Source organism: Nannospalax galili, unplaced genomic scaffold (genome assembly GCF_000622305.1).
Source record: "Nannospalax galili isolate Female #2095 unplaced genomic scaffold, S.galili_v1.0 scaffold599, whole genome shotgun sequence".
Lineage (NCBI taxonomy): Eukaryota > Metazoa > Chordata > Mammalia > Rodentia > Spalacidae > Nannospalax > Nannospalax galili.
In genome coordinates, this window is record NW_008343079.1 from 941,501 (window position 1) to 961,307 (window position 19,807).

General features: G+C 41.4%; 1 protein-coding gene across 6 annotated transcripts in view; it reads right to left on the reverse strand.

The window, feature by feature from the left end:
- Atp13a4 (ATPase 13A4) overlaps window positions 1-14,578 on the reverse strand; it is a 129,047-nt gene extending 114,469 nt beyond the window's left edge. For 5 of the 6 annotated variants that reach the window (XM_008839026.1, XM_008839024.1, XM_008839023.1 and 2 more), the window contains exon 1: window positions 14,193-14,474. In XM_008839026.1, coding sequence (XP_008837248.1) covers window positions 14,193-14,255 — 63 coding nt within the window. In that variant the 5' untranslated portion in view covers window positions 14,256-14,474. Of the gene's footprint in view, window positions 1-14,192; window positions 14,475-14,538 lie in introns of those variants that run through there. The other variant, XM_008839022.1, reaches the window with a different exon arrangement.
- Window positions 14,579-19,807: the final 5,229 nt, after the last annotated feature.

Below are 19,807 nucleotides of genomic sequence, written 5' to 3' on the forward strand. Positions count from 1 at the left end.
CCCTAAGATGCTGTAAGAAGATAGGGGCTTTTCTCTCTCAAAGGAGTATACGAGTCTGAATCATCAAAGGAGTAATGGGATTCCCATCTAACCGCATATGAGAACCCAATAGCCCTGGAAGAAGATTGACTAGATACAGACTGTCAGAAAAATTCATGGGCTCACTTATCTTTGTTAATGCTAAAACAATGGCCATGAGTTCCTTGAATTGAGCTGAGCCATCACAAGTGTGGACATATCTTTTTGGTTTCTCATCTGCCCCTGGGTATACTACCACTGCAGCTCCAAACCTGCCCCCGTCAGTGAAAACATTATAGGCTTTTACTAACGGCTCCTTGACAAAGAGCCACGGGGCATCCCAACAGAGGGTGCAAAAGGAGGTCATCCATTTATGAGGGCCATAATGACAGTCTAGATTTCCCAGGAACCCTTCCAAGGCTATGGCCACTCGGTTATTATTTCTGCCATTATAGGCTTTTACTAATGGCTCCTTGGCAAAGAGCCGGGGAGCATCCCAACAGAGGGCGCAAAAGGAGGTCACCCATTTATGAGGGCCATAATGACAGTCCAAATTTCCCAGGAACCCTTCCAAGGCTATGGCCACTCAGTTATTATTTCTGCAGAGCCATTCAAAATCCCTAAGCTGATAAGGGATAACAATTTTAACAGGGTCGGCTATATCACGCCCTTTCTCAATCAAGTCAGCCAATTGATCCATGGGTGTATAAACCCGTGGTACGCCTCCCAGAGAGGCATGCACCCATTGAAGGGGCTTCCTGTCCTGCATAAGGATGGATGCCATCAGGGTCTCACCAGAGAGTCTTAGAGCTACATTACATCCTTTCTCAATCAGGTCAGCCAGTTGATCCATGGGTGTATAAACCTGTGGTACGGGCAAGTTGGGCTCGGTCCAGGGCATACTGGACCTCAAGATGTTGAGGAGCCAGGTGAATTAGTTCTGAAGGCTGTTTCCCTACTAGCAATTGAAACAGTGGTCTTAAAGTCTCAGTGGGAATAAGCATCCAGGCTTATAGCCAATTAATTTCTCCTAATAGTTTTTGTAGCTCTCTCAGGGTTACAGTGGACTTGACAGCCAGTTGTGGTTTTAAAGGACTTCTTCCAAAGAGAGTGTAGCTCCCAGAATTTTAAAGGGAGTAATAGTCTGTATTTTATCAGCAGATACATGGTGTCCACCTGTCTGAGTAACCTTATATAACTCTTCTAATTGTTGGGAGCTTGGAGCTCCCAACTTGACAGCAGTTGTGGTTTTAAAGGACTTACTCCTTCCAAAGAGAGTATGGTTCCCAGAATTTTAAAGGGAGTAATAGTCTGTATTTTATCAGCAGATACATGGAGTCTGCCTATCTGTAGACATTTTTGAGTAAACTTATATAACTCTTCTAATTGTTGGGGGCTTGGAGCTGGGCTATTGGCCATACCTTGGGTTAAAACAGTCCATTCATACCTCTCATCAGGTGTTTTAAAGTTGGTGGAAGGTACAGAGACAACAAACTTTTCACAATCCTGGGGTTGTAGAGGGATAGAGAAAAAAAATCTTTAATGTCTATAACTATAAGAAATAAATCTGAGGGAATAGCAGGGATCCAAGGCAGTCCCCTTAAGGGTGTACCCACTAGGGTCATTCTAGCATTGACTTTACGTAAGTCTTGCAACATTCTCCATTTGCTTGAGGCTTTCTTAATAACAAAGACAGGTGTGTTCCATGGACTTACAGAAGGCCAGATGTGGCCCAACAGTAACTGTTCCTGCACAATTTCCTTTAAAGCCTGTAGCTTTGTCTTAGGCAATGGCCACTGCTCCACCCATACCAGCGCCCCAGGGGACCACTGGTTAGGCGGGACCCGAGGGGCAGTGGCCCTTAGAATTGGGGGTGAACCCGATTCTTTTTCTTTGGGTCCCCCCTGTAATTGATATGGCGAGACAACCCTTGAGTTGCTGACTCAGGAAGCCTATCAGACTCTTCAAGATCCAAAAGGTCATCATAAAAGGCCTTGCTATCAGTGGTAATGCAGGCCTGTGCGTCCCCCAAGATATATTGTCCTATGAGGTTGGCAGATAACCCTGCTGCCACCAGGGGTCGCACCGCCCCTTTAGCTCCAACTGCATCCTGCCAAGTGAGCCATTCGAGTCTCCTCTGATGGGGTGTATCCTCCCACACCTAGGATTCGGGGCCCAGAAACTAGGTGCCATCGTGATGGGACTTCCTCCTTTCTAAGAATGGTCCTATCAGCCCCCATGTCCACTAGGCAGCAAAACCTCCTGCCATCTATTTCAAGATCCACCTTGGGCCTTACACCAGGGATCATAGGGACTGTCCAATTCGCCATAGGTTTTTCTCTTCTCCCGACCCCTCCCTGAGGACATTGTAAATGTAGCCGATCATGGGGAAGTCCTTCTTTTGTCAACGGGGCCGGAGGTTGCCCCCCACTTAGTTTAAAGGCTTTCCTTCAATGTCAAATCTGGATTTACAATCCTTTTGCCAATGGAGCCCGTTGTGACACTGGGGACAGGTCATAGATGGGGGTCTTTTTGATACCCCCACCTCCAGGCTTAGGCCAGTTCTCTCACTGAGGGCAATTTCTTTTAATATGGCCAGTCTGGCCACAGCCAAAACATGGGCCTTCTATCCTTCTAGGCCCCAATGTTACCTGCTGACCCAGATTAAGTGAATTAAATGCTTGGGTTAAGGCATGGGTCAGAGCCTCTGTTTGCATCTGTAAGACAGCAGCCATGGCTTTGGTTTGCCCCCTCTGGGTTCCCACCTCCTTGGAGGCAATTATCCATTGTTCCATGGACCTGTCCTTAAGGCCAGCACAGGCTATCTTGTGATCAGCATCCATTCCATCCCATACCAGGAGTTTAGTGAATTGCTCCCTCAATGGGCCTGGGGGTAATTTTCGTTTTAAGCTCTTCTCCACTCTGTCTATAAACTCACAGAGGGGTTCACCAGGCTTTTGATTAATTCCTGCAAAGGGGGATTTGGTAGGGCCCTCATCCAATTTTCTCCAAACATTTAATCCTATGACCCTGACCTGTTCTGTATATGGGGCTGGAATGCCCGACTGTTGCTCCCCTGTGGCATAACGGTCACTTGAACCAGTCAACATCCCAAAAGTAATGGGGACCGGTGGATTGGCACTTGCATTCCTCTTAGCCTGTATCCTACATTCCTCCTTAAAGAGGGCACACCATTTAATATATATAGGGCTAGGAAGGACTGCTTTGGGGAGTTCCAGCCAATCCTTTGTAGTACACTGCTGATGAACCAAGCCTTGGAGGAGAGTATGTACCCAGGGTGATCCCGGGCCATCCTCAGCCACCGCCTTTTTTAATTCCTTTAAATCCTTCGCCTCCCAGGGATACCAGGGGTCAGGGTGCGCCTCCTGGGTTTACATTAATAGGATATGCTTCTACCCGTGGCCTCACAGAAGCCTCCTGAGTGGGGCCAGAATCCTGGAAATACGGATGGTTTTCATGGGTTTCAAGAAGCCCTGAAGCTGGCCAGGGCACACCCGAGGTGCTGCTTATTACTTTGGCCGCTTTTAGTTCCACTTCTGTTGCATTTCTGCATTCTTCCTCAAACCCTTCCCATGATTCCCATGTATCCCCAGTAAAAAACATTAGCCCCAAGTAGCCAGGGAGCCAAATGAATCGCCTCTACCCAAACCTTTTGAGCTACGGGATCTAACAAATCCAATCCCCTGCTTTTAAGCATATCTCTCAGCGCTTTAAGCACTGGGTCTTCAAACTTAAAAGCTGTGTTACCCATTTTTAGGGTCTTGCTTACCCCGAACTTCCTACGATTGGCCCCAATCCATTTCCCTTCTTTCTTACTTCTTTTCTTCTTTTCACCTTCCTTCAAGCACCACGTTGAGAGCCAGTTGCCGGGGGTTCGAACCAGCGACCCCCAGGGAGGTGATGACTGGGAATGAATAAGCACGCCATTCACCAGCCCACGCCACCCCCATTACCCGGGGACACTCAGATGCAACGGGGAGTCTAGTCAAGCAGGGACTCATCTATTGCAGGTGTTACAAAGCTTATAAAGGCACCTGGAACTCCCCACACCCCGCCCCAGGGTGTATCTTAAGGATGGTCACGTGCTGATCATGCACTCCTCAGCAGTGCAGAAGTATTCTTCAGACTTTCAAAGCAAGCCAGGCTGTGCCCCCAGTAACTTCCTTTCAAACCTATGCAAGGTGGGGGCTTTAAGTTCCCACAAAGAAAGAGAGAGCGAGAGAAGGAAAGAGAGAAGGAAAGAGGGAGGGAGGGAGGGAGGGGACAGGAAGAAAAGGAAGGAAGGAAGAGTGTAGCCAGGTATAGCAGCATGCTCCTGTAGTCTCAGATACTTGGGAAGTTGAAGTGAGAGTATTCCTTGAGACCAAGAGTTCTAGATAAACCTGGTAACAGAGCAAGAAACAAAGGGAAATGGAGGAGGAAAAGAAAGGAAAACACATGCTTATTTTTCCAGGAAGAGCCAACAAGCAGAACATGTGAATAGTTAGAGAAAAGGGAAAGTAAAAATTGTTTCTTGGGATTGAATAAAGGAAAAACCTACAGAGTTTTCCTCCAACTGATAGGTCCTTAGGTCCTGGGTGTTTCCAAGGACAATGTGCCATACACTGGGGGTGTACACCATCAATAAAGCATTTATCTAGCACACACAAAAACCTAAGTTCAGTCATCAGTAATGAAAATAAAATATGCTATAAAAATCACCATTTGTCATTAAAAACTGACCTAAGTAACTAGTTATATATTTCAAACTATCTATGTAAACTTAAATTCTTGGGTATTTTTGGAACTGGCCTCCAGTCCTGAAAAGCTCCTCACAGTATCATCTATGTACTGATTTTGAGATTTGAGCATCAAAGTCTTAAAATCCTTCTACCTGGCTCTCCTCCAAAGCTCATGGAGTCTGGAAATAGTAAGTGGGTGAGAGTTTGGGCCAGGACTCTACGTGTATACCCTCCAAAGTCAGAGAGTGTTCTGGCCCAAGAGACATAACCCTCTGCAAAGCACAGGGAGGACATCCTGGACGTTATGTGCTCATCATCCAGAAGACTAGTCTTGGGCAGAGGGTGGAAATAAGGAGGCTGTGTCCTCATCTGCCTTTTATCTCTACCTATGTTGTGGTTTCAGGCAGCTTGCCATGGTTTATAAGATCGGCCTTCAGAAATAGCTGTAGATGATTAAGGTAGGACATCCTAGTCCTCACAGAGCCTTGAAACCGTGATCCATGAGCCAGTCTCTGCCAGGCACATTACCAAGCCACCAACTCCTCTCTTTTACTGGCCTCAATACCCTGTAAATTTTAGTACCAGTTAATTGTTGACCAACACACTTTAATCACTCAACCAAGAGTAGTTCACACAGCACTTATAAATTTCTAGTTCTCAGTTGAATTAATACAGTTAAACAATACTTTATAACCTTGTATAACCTTTGAAGATTGAAGAAAAGGTTCTGTGGTAAGTGTTTTAAAATTCCTTTTATGAGGCTAATCTTAATAGGATGGCTATAAAAAATACAAATAACATTTAGGAAAATGTGAGAAAAGTAGGTTTACTCTATTTCCCCATAGTTGGGATCCTAGTTCTTCGAATCAGCAGTTAATAAATGTGAAATGCTAAACAATAAAAAGGAAATTTCTAGTTCTCATTTAACTTAGAGTCTTAAGATATGCTTTCCTTTCCTTAACTAGAAAAACTCGCAGTGCAGTTGTGGTAGTATATGCCTCAAGTTCAAAAGATTGAGGCAGGAGGACTGTACAGTCAAGATCAGCCTGGGCTACATACCAAGACAAAGAACAGTGGTTCATTGTCTGTCAGATTTGCAAGATTCAAGATGTGCTTCAAAAGATCAAATCAAACATACACAGAGACACACTCGCACAGACACACACACACACACACACACACACACACACACACACAATTCATAGCACCTTGAAAAAAGTCAATAGTATCAAATTTTTCTTTGAAAGTTGCACGGCGATCTTTATGTATCTGTTTAATTATTTCTAATCATAGGAGTGGAAGAAAATCTCAAGAAATCATCTGCATTAAGCCCTGGTTCAAAAAGCAAGACATTTATTTCCTCGGCCTTCTAAGGTAAAGTCAGAGAGGGGACCATGATTTGCTTTAAGATTATAAGAATAAATAATAATGGAAGCAACACCACAGTGCTGATCTCCAGCTTCCTGGTGTGTTTCTGTCAATTACAGCCTGCTGTTTTCCACCACTGACAAGTAAAATAGCACATCTCGAACCTTGCAAATCCAATAGACAATGAACCACTATTTAAAGCTGGTAGCTATAGCCTGCCATTTACTAGCCAGATGAACCTAGGCATGTCACTTTTCCATGCCTCGGTTTCTCTATTGACAAAAGAGAAATGATGGTGTCTTATAGGGTAACCAAGAAATTTAAGTAAATTACTATGTTCAGAGTCTTGGTCTATGCTTGTCCTAAATCAATATCAAAATCTGCTATTTCTGTTACCATCCCCACTCCCAACCTGTTCGTCCTTTCTAGGTGAGAAGGGAGCATCCCCTCCACCAAGTGAACAGACTAGGACACTTAAAGCCATCTGTGGGGGCTGCCAGTCTGCCCACCCCCTTCTTTCTTAACAAAAACCTATACATTACAAATGCCTCTTAGCTTTAACTTCTAAGTATGTTAAATCTTTTCTCTATTTATTGTCCTTTCTTACAAGACAGTAGTAGTTTAACTCTAATCCTCTCAACTAGACCATTTCAAACACCTCCTCACTGACTTGTCTTTCTCCAACCAGCTTTCCTCACCCCCTGCCTTGCATCCCTCCTTGTTTGACATATTCCATTGGTTACTCCATTAAGTAGGTCAGGCTGGCATCTCAACCATTCTGATTAAGCCCAACCGCACCATCAAAGCTTGTAAGAATGGGGTTTAACGGTCTCCTTTCACATATTCACCATCATGGTTCCAGTGCTCATTTCAGAGACCATGGTTTGAGAATCATTAGACAGGATAGAATGTGCAATGTCTTACAAAGCCCTACACACCTCACCCACCCCTAAGAGGAAACTGCCTGTCACCTTTCTCCCAAAGGTTTTCAGTCACTGCCTTGCTCCTTCCTTGTTCCCACAGCTCTGTGTGTCTAACCCATATGATGACACAGTATAGCTTCATTATATTTGTACCCTGTGGTCACAAAAGGCCCCTGTACTGAAAATGACCCTACACTTGCTTTAATGCACTGGTATCACCCTGAAGTTCTTCATAATTGTTGGACAAGAGCCACTTCGTTTCCGTTTTGCTCTAGGCCTTCAAATTATGTACTTGGACTTGTCCACTCAGCTGTGAGCTGTTTCTTGAAAACAGAAGCTGCTTGTTATTCATGCAAGGTCCTCCTTGGTTAGTCCCGAGGACTCAGGGCACAGACTAGAGGTTTCTTAAATATTTGTTAAATTCGTACATGAATGGATGAAAGGATAGAACAAAAGTATCTCATAGAAAAATAGTGTGGTGTGGTTAATTAACTCCAAAGGCTTAGCTGTTTATGCTTGGGGAAAAGAAAAGTTAATTGACAGATTCATGGGATTATTGATCATTTCAAATAAATAACATAAAATTTCCTTGCTTTGTTTTTAAATTACTCAAATCAGTTCTCTTTTTGAACTCCGTTGTCTCTTTGTTTTCAGAATGTAAAATTGTGAATTCATGGAGCTTGCAACACGACAGTTTGTGCCAGGCACTGTGCCCTATTCTGGGGGAGGGGAAGGCCATGCAAAGGTTATTCAAGCAGGCCCCTGTTCCCTAGAAGCAATTAAATCTCACTCCTCAAGGGTTTATATCAAAGATGAGTTGACTTCATGGGAGTTCTGCAGCAGTGAGTAGAGAATAAAGACATCAGACTTGGCCAGTAGCCCAGCTTCCTGAACATTTCAACTGACAAAATGTCTCAGCCTGAACACAATTCCTCCACTATGCAATCTTCAGGCTCACAAGTTAACTTCAGCAAGCATCTTGGAGGTGCTCATGGTGCATAATAAGTAAGTGGCCATGAGGGGTGGGAAGTGTTTTTTGCTCCCGGCCGGCAGGCGTTAGAGAAGAAAAGGAAACACCAACTACTAAAGTGAGCCAAATAATTGGTGATGACAAACGGCCCAACTCATGCTGACACAATAGGGCTTCCAGTGTGGCCCAGACAACACACCACCTGCTGCCACACCAAGTAACTGTGCAGCACTAACTTCTTGCTAGGCTCTCAAAAGTGACCTGGAAGTTCAAAAGAGTCTTGCATTTCCATATTCACTAGTTTTTAGTTTCTCAATATTTAACATAGTTCATTATACTAAATATTGCCAGTAGACCACTGAACATATTGTGCTTATGAGCTCCCTTTTTTTTCCCCCACAAACGTCCTTGGGTATTGCCCACTCATTTGCAGCGTGCATCATGGTAAAACAAAACAAAATCAATCACATTCTTCTACTTAAAAACACCAAATGTTAAATTAAATATTTAACACAATACTAGTTGATATAACATCAATAACAAAATTAAGAGAGCCCAGTTGAAAAACATAAATTCCAACAAACATATAAACATGCTTAATCTCAAGTCAAGGAAATAGAAAAGTAACACAGTCATAATATATCATTTTCATACAGAAAATGAGACAAAGTCAAAAAGGAGTGTTAAGTGTCGGCAACCATGGAGGCAAATACACACACACACACACACACACACACACACACACACACACACGTCACTCATGCATGCACGCACCACACACAAAGATTGCTGCTTAAAGTCTAAATAAGTTTACAATGCAACTTCTGGAGAGCATTATATAGCAATCAAAACTTCAAAGGTTGAGAGGAAGCGGAGTGGACACAGGAGGAGTTGGAGGGGGAATGAGATAGGTAAAAATGATGTAAATATCACACTCATGCACGACATTCTCAAAAAGTAAAAATTTAATTTTAAAAACAAAAGTTTAAATGTATATCTCCTTTGATGAAGCAATGTTATTTCTGAGCCCTTGTTCTAAGGAAATAATCTGATAAATATTCAAAAATGCACAGGCAAAATTGTCCATCACCAACAAAATGAAATTAGAAATAAAATAAGTAAGCAACATGGGAGCGAGAACACAATTCATACAAATACAATTTAAACACTAATGGTTATGAGGTACTACGTCAAAAGGAAAATATATCCATCATATCTTTAGGCATAATAAAAAGGGTAGTTTTCAAAAAGAGAGTACAGATGAATGAGTTCATTCATCATTTTTAAGAATGGACATTTGTGAAGATTTGTACGCATTTTTTAAGAATAGATTGTGAGGGACTGGAGAAATGACTCCTTGGTTAAGAGCATTTGCTACTCTTATTGAGGACTGGGGATTGGTTCCCAGCACCCACATAGCAATTAACAACAGTTTATAACTCCAGTTCCAAGGAATCCAATGTCCTTTCTGGCCTCCACGGGTACTGTACACACATAGTGCACTTACATATGTGCAGGTAAAACACTCATTCACATAAAATAAAAATAAAATGATTTTTAAAAAAGAATAGATTGTAATCTATATTATTGTTGTTTTCCATGATGTATTGTAGAAATAACATATAATATCCAAATTGTATTTGGACATGTATGGCAGGGGAAAGGAGCTAATGAGGAAATAATGTATTCAGTCATTTGCTAGTATTTAACAAGTGGCAGGAGGAGAAGGGAAGGCCTGCTGTGGTATTTACAGAATTCTGTGCTATAAATGCTGCCAGTATTATTCATTTCCAGCTACTGATGTGATGTCACTGAAAAGACAGTTGCACACCATTCTGTTACACAATATTTTCATGGTACAGATGCAACATATGTAATAGTATATAGTATATTTTTTCATTTTATTTTCAACACTAACTTTTTTAATTTTTTTATTATTATTTGATGTGCATGCATGTATTGCCTGCATGAAGGTAAGTGCACCCCTGTCGTGCAATGTTTGCAGAGGACAGAAGAGGCTGTCAGATCCCCCAGAACTGGAATTACGGACAGTTGTTAGCTGCCATGTGGTGGGCTGGGATTCGAACCTGGGTCCTCTGCAAGAACAGCCAGTGTTCTTAACCACTGAGCCAACTCTCCAGCCTAGTATATAGTATATTTTAAGAGTATAGTTAATACTAAAATGTACAAACCACTAGAATGCTGTGATCTTATAAATGCATTTTTAAAAACTTGGAAAAGAGCCATTAATTTGATAATATTAATCCTATTCAGCTGTAAACTGATGAATCACACTTCTTTTATTCTTCGAACCCTATTTATCATCTGAATATTTTCACAACAAACATGTCAGTCTTAAAATACACGTCATCTTTATGATCAGAAAAATAATAAATTATCCTCTTATTTGCTAGAACCTAAGGGGAAATCAGAGACCATTACTTTTCTAAATTTTGCTAAAATAAAACACTTGTCCAGACAGACTGTGATTTTTAATGTGACCAATGCTTGTATCAATTAAACTGCATCATTATTCATTCTATGAGGAAATGAACACTGATATTTCTAAATTATTTCACAAAAAAAGAAAAGAAAAAGAGCAACACCAGGATTTGTATGGATGTGAGCCTCCAGGTAGCCTGATAGTCTCATTTTACAAAGAAACAGTCCCAAGATGGGCATTTTCCCAAAATGAGCCCTACAAGGCAGGTATAAGGTAATCAGAGCCTCTCCATTTAGAAATGGTCTCTATAGAAAACAAAACTGTATATTTCTCTAGCTGTTAATTAATGAAACGATGAGATCATTTTTTGTGGGGCAGTGTTCATTCAAGTGATTAATTATGTAGGTATCAACTCCTCCTTTGTTTAGACAATAATAGCTTATAAGTCTGCAAAATTGTTCCTTCTCAAACATTTTCACATAGATGTTCTCAGTAAATCCTCCTTTGAACTGTGTCAGAGAGGTAGGGTAAAAAGGCCCGCTCATGTTTTATAGATAAAGATACTGGGGCTAATGCAGGCAAGGGGCTAGCCCAGAAGGCTAGCACATGTGCCCTGGACATCTTTTGGAACACTTACAGACGCATCATCTGGGTGAGCCTTCTCTGAAAGTTGCTTTCTTCCCTACCCTTCTTTGTCCTCCCAACAAACTCTCCCTTCCTTTGGTACCTGTCTTATTTTTGCTTAGCCATGTTACTCTCAGGTCTTATTGCTTTAATTCTAGGATGGAAGAACTCCAACCATTTATCAGTCTGAAAATATTTATCTTCTTTAATATGAGGGCTAACACCACCCAGATTGTTATTTTTTCTTGAAAGCCATTTCTGTCTTCAGATGAATTACAGTTGCAAATGTCCAAACTTGTGGTGTTTACTTAGAATCTGTAAACACTTTGGTGTGACACATTTCTATACAATCCTGGTTTTCTAAAAGGAATAAGCCTACAAGTCAGAGAAGACAAACCTATTTGGGAAATACAAATTATACATAACAGAACAGATCGTAGGGAATCTAACACCTGTTATTCTCTTCTGCCTTGAGTTATTACAAGAAAAAATATGTCCTGTTAAGAACATAGTGTTAAAGAGGCTTCTAATGACTTGTTCAGCTGCCTCAGAGAGGCTTCCTCACGCAGCAGAGTGACAAACACAGAAACCCAAAACTGGCCAAGGTACAGAGAAAAAGAGATCGCAGAGTGCTTAACCCTGAATGGGACACACGTATCAAACTTCTGCCTCTAGAGGCTCAGAGCACATTGTGGAAGAGGTGGCAGAAAGATTGTAAGAACCAGAGGTTGTGGAAGACCTCAAGGAAACAGAATTTTCCAGACAGCTAGGAAGTTAGTTATTTGAACTCACAATTGTGACAGCATGCACAAGAACCATGTAAGCTCAAGCCAGATAAAATCCTATCATAGACATGGGGAAGTGGGTAAGAAACCCCAAACCTACCTGAGGAGCTATTGGAAACTAATGGTTGCTGGGAAGGGGAGAGTCAGTCTCTTTTAAGCGTGTGACTCTTGGTAGGTTAACCAAGCTCCAGTGAATGAACCCACACCAAAAGACATTTGGGGACACAAATCTGACTCTATACCTGCCTTTATATATATAATAGAGCATGTGAAATTGGGAGGAGTAAGGGAAGTCTATACAGGGAAGAGACTCCAGATACAATCAAAATATATTATGTGAAATTCACAAAGATTCCCTTTTAAAAAGAAAAAGAAATGCAGTGTCCTCAGAGAAAACTGAAAAGGTACCAATAGACCAAGTTCAGATCCAGAGACAGAGCTACCAACTTCACTTGCCTATGTGACGGCCCAGCTCTTAGACCTACTGACTGACACAACCTAAGGAAAATTCCTTATACATCAGTTTGCCATCTTTAAAATTGAAATTCTAGCATCTACCTCACAGGGTCATGGGAAAAGCTAAATTAGCCATGAAAAGACTTTGTATACCAGAACTCAGTATAAAATGTATGTGTATATATAATATTCATACTTTTGAAGCTCACTAAGTTGAGCGAGAAAAAATAAGCAGCACCAGGCAGTGACCAGGTTCCCGCAGGCAGAACAGGACAGGGCATCGTATGCATACTAATGCTGCAACGACTGGCCAAATTACTCCTCACCAAAAAACAGTGCCCCTTCCCCAGCCAAGGCAGTCAGCTTGGCTTGCAGCTGCATACAAAACCAGGCTCTTCCCCAATGCCTTTGGTGGTGCCGTAATAAAGATGAACTGTTAACAAAATTGCTTTATCTGGGGCAATTTGTTAGGCTAGGAAAGAGGTAGCAGCCGCCTCTTCAGCAAGATCTTCAAGAACTCAGATATGTAACAATGTTTCAAAGACAAATTATAGTATAAATGAGCAGAGGGGGAAAGGAATGTGTGTGTTTATAAATAAGGGAGGAAGGAAAAAGTATCTCTGTAGGAAAAGGGGTCTCTAGATTCTGGTGAGAGCCTCCAAGATAAAGATAAAAAATTCAACTTCAATCTCTCAAGGAAACACTTTGGAGGAAAAGGATTCACAGCCAACATGAGGCCAGAAAGTCATTTCTGAGGACATTTGGGTAGGACTTTGAAGATAATTGTTATGTAATATATAAACCTGAACAAAGCAGGGACATGGTTTTAAAAGCCATCTGAATTAAAGTGCCCCTCATTTCTTTATAATTTTTTCAGCTTTGATAGAAGGGATCTACTCTGGAAGGTCCAAAAATGTTGTTGCTATAGAAACAGGTAAGCAGATTAAACTTGAAAGACCAGTTTTAGAACAAAGAATTTAATAGTCAGGAGTCAAGCAATTAACCAAGAAAACATTTGAAGTAAATATCTTTCAGGTTTGTTATTTGTATATTAATTCCAGGAAGATAAAATGCTATTATAGAATGAGAGCATCACATTTTAACATTTTAATTGCATCATTACCAGCATAAAAGACTGTGCTTACACAATTAGCAGAAAGACCTTATTAAACAGAAGTATGAATCTCAAACTCTCTGTTGATTACATTGTAATTGAGAAATATCACTTTAAATTCAACAAGAACAGAGTCATCTTAGGTTTTCTTACAGTTTCCAGGATAAGAGCACATCTAAAATTAAAGAGACAATGAACTACAGAAAGTTTTCTGTAACCGATCATCTATAATGAGGGAGCTACCAGTAAAATTTTAAAAATAAAAAGAACAAATATGTGCAGGCTGATAATTGTCAGTATTTCATGTGTCTTCCCTGTCAGGCAATCTCAGCAAACAAGGTTTGTGAGAAGGTGAAAGACCCAGCCGCCTGTTGCCTGTTGGTGTTCTGCCTTTCCTAATAATCAGGGAATAGGAATGCTCCTTACCTCAGGGACTTCTGAAATGGAAGTTTTGCACAGACCTTGCCATACTGGTGGAAGCCAAAAACAAGTTATCAAGCAGCCTTGTATGCCTCCCCCATTCTGTTTTATTTTGAAAACAATCTTGATACAAATGAATGCAATATTTTCATTCTACCAAATTTTTGCTGTTAAAAGTTATATTTATGGAACAGAGAGATTGCTTGCCCATTATCTCTTCTCCTGTAACCCCAGAGACTATATGCAGAAAAGTATAAGTGCGCTTATGTGTGTGCATGTGTGGGGCTGGGGAAAGGGTTGGGAAGAGGGGGTCGTAGTTAGAATCTTACCATCTCGTTTTCGTCTCCTTCATTGAGCACAGCATGCTGGCCTCTCTCAAGGTGGTCCCCCATGGAAGCTTACTTCCTGACTCCTGTTCCCTGGCTTTTCTGAGCACACCTCCAAGATGCACAGCCACCTCCGGACTACTAAATGAAAGAGTTAATGATCTTCCAGGTTAAGAACTCCTTGAGCACACACCTTCCCTCAGCAAATGATAATACTTAGGAAAGTGAGCTCCTCCCCCCGGCACCCTGTGCCAGGAGGAATTTTTGGCTGCTCCCCTCTTCTGCATTCTCTCAGAGCAGCTGTCTCAAAGGAGCCGCTCCCATGCCGATCTTTTTGTACCCAACTTACAGAAAAGGACTTGTTGCCTGCCCAAAGGCTGCCAGCGTGAGACATCTGACTGCAAATGCAACAGGACAACGAGGAGTTGGCAGGACCTTCAGGAGGAGCGGGTGCGAGAACTCCCAGGTCGCTGCTTTATTCCCAGGAGCTGAGGGTGTTGGAGACTCACAGAGCTGCGCTTTCATTTCCTTCATTGAAGCCCTGTCCACAGGTTTTCAATACCACCTTCACTCATTTTGCTTGCAGTTGGTACAAATTATTCCTAATCCCCTTCAAAAGGTATTTGTAATCGCACTTTGTTATGCATGCAAAAAATATTCTACTTAATGTGTGTGGAATTGGGCTTACTTTAAAAAAAAAAAACTAAAAAATAAATAAAGGTATAGTCAAACTAGTCTACGTAGTCATATGCTCAGATGTTGGCCGTTAAACTCTTAAAGATGTCTAGAATAAAATACTCAAATAACCAAACAACAAACCCCATTTTTTATTTGCACACAAGTTTTTCAATAAATTGGTTTGAGCATCGGGACTATGTTTAAAAAGTCAAATCACCGTGGTGATGCTGAGGCTGATGTAAGGATTCTAATACATGAATAAGTCTGATATGCAGCTGTTTTTCATTGTAAGAGCTGAAGCTAAGTCTAAGATAGCTGGAGCAAGTCCCAGGGCAGCGGGGAGAAGCACAAATCTATTCTAGCTCTGGAAGAAACACAGATTTCAGCCTCACGTAGGAACTGGGCTTGCTGTGTTATCTTTAACATACAAAAACTGACTTTCTTTGCCAGACAATATCTGACAGGAATGCCCATGGAAAAGAAGGGGAGAATTGTGAATGTGTGCTGCACAGCACTGATGGAGTCACTAGTGTTATTGGACTAGGTGTCCAGTCCGTCAGCCAGTGGCAACAGTGCTTCACGTTTGAAGGGCGTTTACCAGGTAGTCGCTATGCTACCTTGGGATACAACAAGTTGCAGAAACTCCATCAACCTCTATTTTCTCACATGTAAAATAAAGATGATAGTAACAGAGCCCTCCTCCTGAAGCTGTTTTGAGGAACAGTACCTGGGAAAATATTCAATAAAAGATAGTTGATTTTAGGGGCTGGAGAGATGGCTCAGTGGCTAAGAGCACTGACTGCTCTTACAGAGGACCAGGGTTCGATTCCTAGCACCCACATGGCGGCTACGAACTGTTCTTAACTCCAGTTCCAGGGGGGTATGAAGCCCTCTTCTGACCTCTGCAGCATTGCACAACACGGGTGCACTCACATACATGCAGGCAATACACTCATACACATAAAATAAAAATAATCTTTTTTAAAAAGATAGTTGATTTTAATGTTTGCTGTGTCCACACACTGTCCTTCCATTTAAGTACAACTGATGGCCCTGACTTCAACTGTAACACTAAATACATGCATGTGTGTATGTGTGTGTGGTTCTTGGAGTTTCTGAAAATTGTAAGCTGTATTTAACCAAATAATAAAAATTAAATTATCACAAGGTAAAAATATAAAGAGTATGATGCTTCTTTTTAGAGACAGTAAAAAAAATAGTCTGGAATTAGTAATGATACAATTTTGCAAATATATCACAGTTCACTGATTTGTAATTCTTAAAAATAGTGAATTTTAGCCAGGCGTGGTGGCGCAAGCCTTTGATCCCAGCACTGGGGAGGCAGAGGCAGGCAGATCTCTGTGAGTTCAAGGCCAGCCTGGTCTACATAGTGAGTTCCAGGACAGCTGGGGCTACAGGGAGACCCTGTCTCAAAAAGACAAAAAAAATGAATTTTTTAGAAATAAAATTTTTCTTTCATTTAAAGATTTTACTTCAGAAAGGTGAGTTTATATTTTATGCCCATAACAAGCAACCGTTTAGTAGATTTAACAAAGAAAAAAAGGAAAAAAAGATTTCAATTTCATCTCGACTTCTGAGCATTGGTAGATAAAGTGGCAGAACTCTACCAGTTCTGTAGGGCAGGTGAGAGAGCAGGACATTGTTCTCCCTAGAACTGGTGATACTGGCACTGTTTCCTTCTGGCCAGAATCGTGTGTACATTTGGCAGCTAGTACCCCATTGTGGGGCAGAGATATGTGAGTGACTGATTAGGAGCTGCAGGAGAAACCACTGCACACAACCTAACCCAGCAAATGAATCTAGTTTGGGTTGAAGAAAAAAAAACACTCATGTACCACTCAAAAATCATGGCCCAGGGGCTGGAGAGATGGCTCGGTGGTTAAGAACACTGGTTGTTCTTGCAGAAGACCTGGGTTTGAATCCCAGCACCCACATGGCAGCTAGCAACTGTGCGTAACTCCAGTTCCAGAGGATTCGACAGCCTCTTCTGACCTCTGCAGGTGTTGCATGATGCAGGTGCACTTACCTACATGCAGGCAAAACACATATACACATAAAATAAAAATAAAATAAAATATTTTTTCAAAATCATGGCCCGTAGAGCTGAGAAAGGTGTAGTAGTAGGACACTTCTTCAAATCTCTCAGAAGGTCCAAATCCAAGTTGTACCTATGGCAGTAAATTCAGGGACACTGTTTGCCTTCACTTAGTCCTGCTCATCTACAGACAGGCAAGATTCTGTGTGAACACACATTTAGCACACACATCTATGGATGGGCCCCTGGTCTATCATAAGCATGCCATTGCACACAATCTATACAATATGCTGTGTGCCCTATGATGAGCATCTTCAGTTAGCAGATAAGAAAATCCAGGTGCAGAAAACAACGGGTTTTGTCTATACTCAATTAGCAAGTGTCAAAATGAGCAGTTGGACGAGGCAATGCAGCCTTCTCAATCCGTCTTCCTTGTTTATGAAGACAGAGTTATTTCTACAGGTGTGTTTAACACAACCAAAGTGTTCTGCAAGGTGTATTGGGCTTTCATGACTTATGGGATCTGTTTGTGGAGGGAGAATTTGAGAAAGATATAGAAAATAGAAAAAGATTCAGCAGGTGGAGCTGCGGGGTCCAGGACAGGGAGTGAGAACATGGGAGAAAGCATTTAGCAAGGAAGTCAAGGGATCCAGGGTACAGAGAAACACAGTCGGTTCCTCACCTCCACTGCCCATAAGTGCCATATGAAGGGAGAATAGGGGAGCAAGATGTGACAGGAAATATAAATCAAGCCATCCTTTGGAGGTCTTGAATGCCAGATCTGAGTCTGGACTTAACACAATGAACGAGAGTAATCATAGCATATGTGTGTGTGTGTGTGTGTGTGTGTGCATGCGTGTGTGTGTGTGTGTACGTGTGTGTTGTATTGTATTGTAGTTGTTACTCCATCTGCAGAAGCTAAAGCCACTCCATCTTAGTATGTAGTGTATGCATAAAGACAGTTTCCTTTATCTTTCTAAGTTACATCTTCTGTTCCTTTTGGAATGCTGTTTAAGTATGGGGTAAAGTAACCTGAAAGAATGAAATCTGTTGTGGAAACAAGATCAACACCCGAACATAAATTCCAGAATGTATAAAAGTTTCACAAGAGTGACAGGAAACTCAAGAAAGGAGCTGAGCTAGGAAGGCTTTGTGAAAGTTGAGAGCTAGGTCTTCATGTTCCTGGAATATGGAGATGGACAGTTAAAGCACTATTTACCCAGGAGGCTGAGTGGCTCTCTCAAGCCCATTCTGGAGTTGTACACACACATCAATCACTTAGGTCTGAGAGGAAATTTCAAGAGGGAAAGTGGTTTCCATCATTTTCTGATTCACTCTCAATATGTACTTCTTTTAAAATATTCTATCCCAAGTATGGCAGGAAAGGGTAAGAGGAAAAAGAAAAAAATAATTAGCTACCTCTTTGTTGATCTGGTATGTCTTGCTTTCCTTTATTCCAGGAGCAGTTTTCAATCTCTGGAAGCCTATAATAGATGTTAAATAGAAATAATAGCAGTACTTCTGTCTCTGCCAGGTCTGTGAGGATGCTGGCATTTCACTTGAATGGCCTGTTTAGATGGTGTGAAGATAAGTAGTAATAATGTTTCATCATCTATTAATTTCCATCTTTCATCTGACAGGCCCACAGCGTATTACAACATTGCTCCTTGCAACACCTCTGTGAAGAAGGGAGGTGAGGAATAACACTTCCCCATTTGAAAGCTGCAGAAACTGAGTCATAAAGAGGTCACGAGGAGCTGTTCAAGGTCATGCACCCTCAGCATGCAGAACTAGAAGCAAGTGCAATAATTTCTGCTGTGTCATCATTGGCAGTAAGCTGGCTGGAGTGTCCTCCATCTTCATGGCACAAATTTGATATTTGTAAACTTACACACCATGATCTAAACACAAAGGTTTACTGTTATTATTAATTATCCTAATCTTCATTAATATATAGTTTTGGACCATCCCATAACAAGCAAAAATTAGATGTCCCAAAGAGGAATTACCTGCCTCAAGGTGGTGGTGTGAAGTTTAATTGAATTAATTAATGTTTGTAAAACATTTAGCAACTCTCAGATTAAAGGGTCTAATATAAAGATACAAGGCCTCCCCATTAATTACAGAAGAAAAGAGCAAGCTAATCGCTGTCTTTGTTTCTCAGAGGAATTGCTCTCCTCCATCCCTGCTCGGTATTGGGTTCTGACCTGCAAGGTGGCTTGGGATGACGTGTTGCTCCATGTTCAGAAGAACACCACTTGCTTCCTGTTATTTCCAAAACTTAAAAATATAAAGCTGTTCACCAGGAACAAGGAAGTTCCTCTTCTCTGAAGAGTACCTTGTTTGGCAATTGTTAGGATCATTAGTCTCCGGTCATTAAGGACAGTCTGTAAAAACAGAAACCAAGAATCAGTCTTTCTGAAGAACCTCCATGCCAGTGTATTTAATTTTGAGAACTTTTAACTTAAAAATCTGAATACACAAAGCAGTACTTGCTGAGATATGACTAATAAAAATCAGAATCTAATGCCTAGCATGGGCTTCCTCATTCTCGGGTAAAGAAAAAGTTCCAGGGAGACTGTATAATGATTTGTTTTACAATCTGTAAGAGCTAAGTGCACCCAAAGACTCAAGTTTTCTATAATGTGCATGTACCCAGAGCCCTGTGGCTACTCATTTTTTTTGTAAAGGCACTAGCATGAGAATACTTGATACCACCTCTTCTGACTATTTAAAAGAGGTTTTCACTTGCAATGCATTATTTAAGCAGAATATTCCAGAATTGACCAATTGTGCATAGTCATGGAAAAATTATCAAATCATAGGGCAATTCCAGTTATTTAGGCAGCATGCAGAGGGCTTGGAATACAGCATTTACTCATCC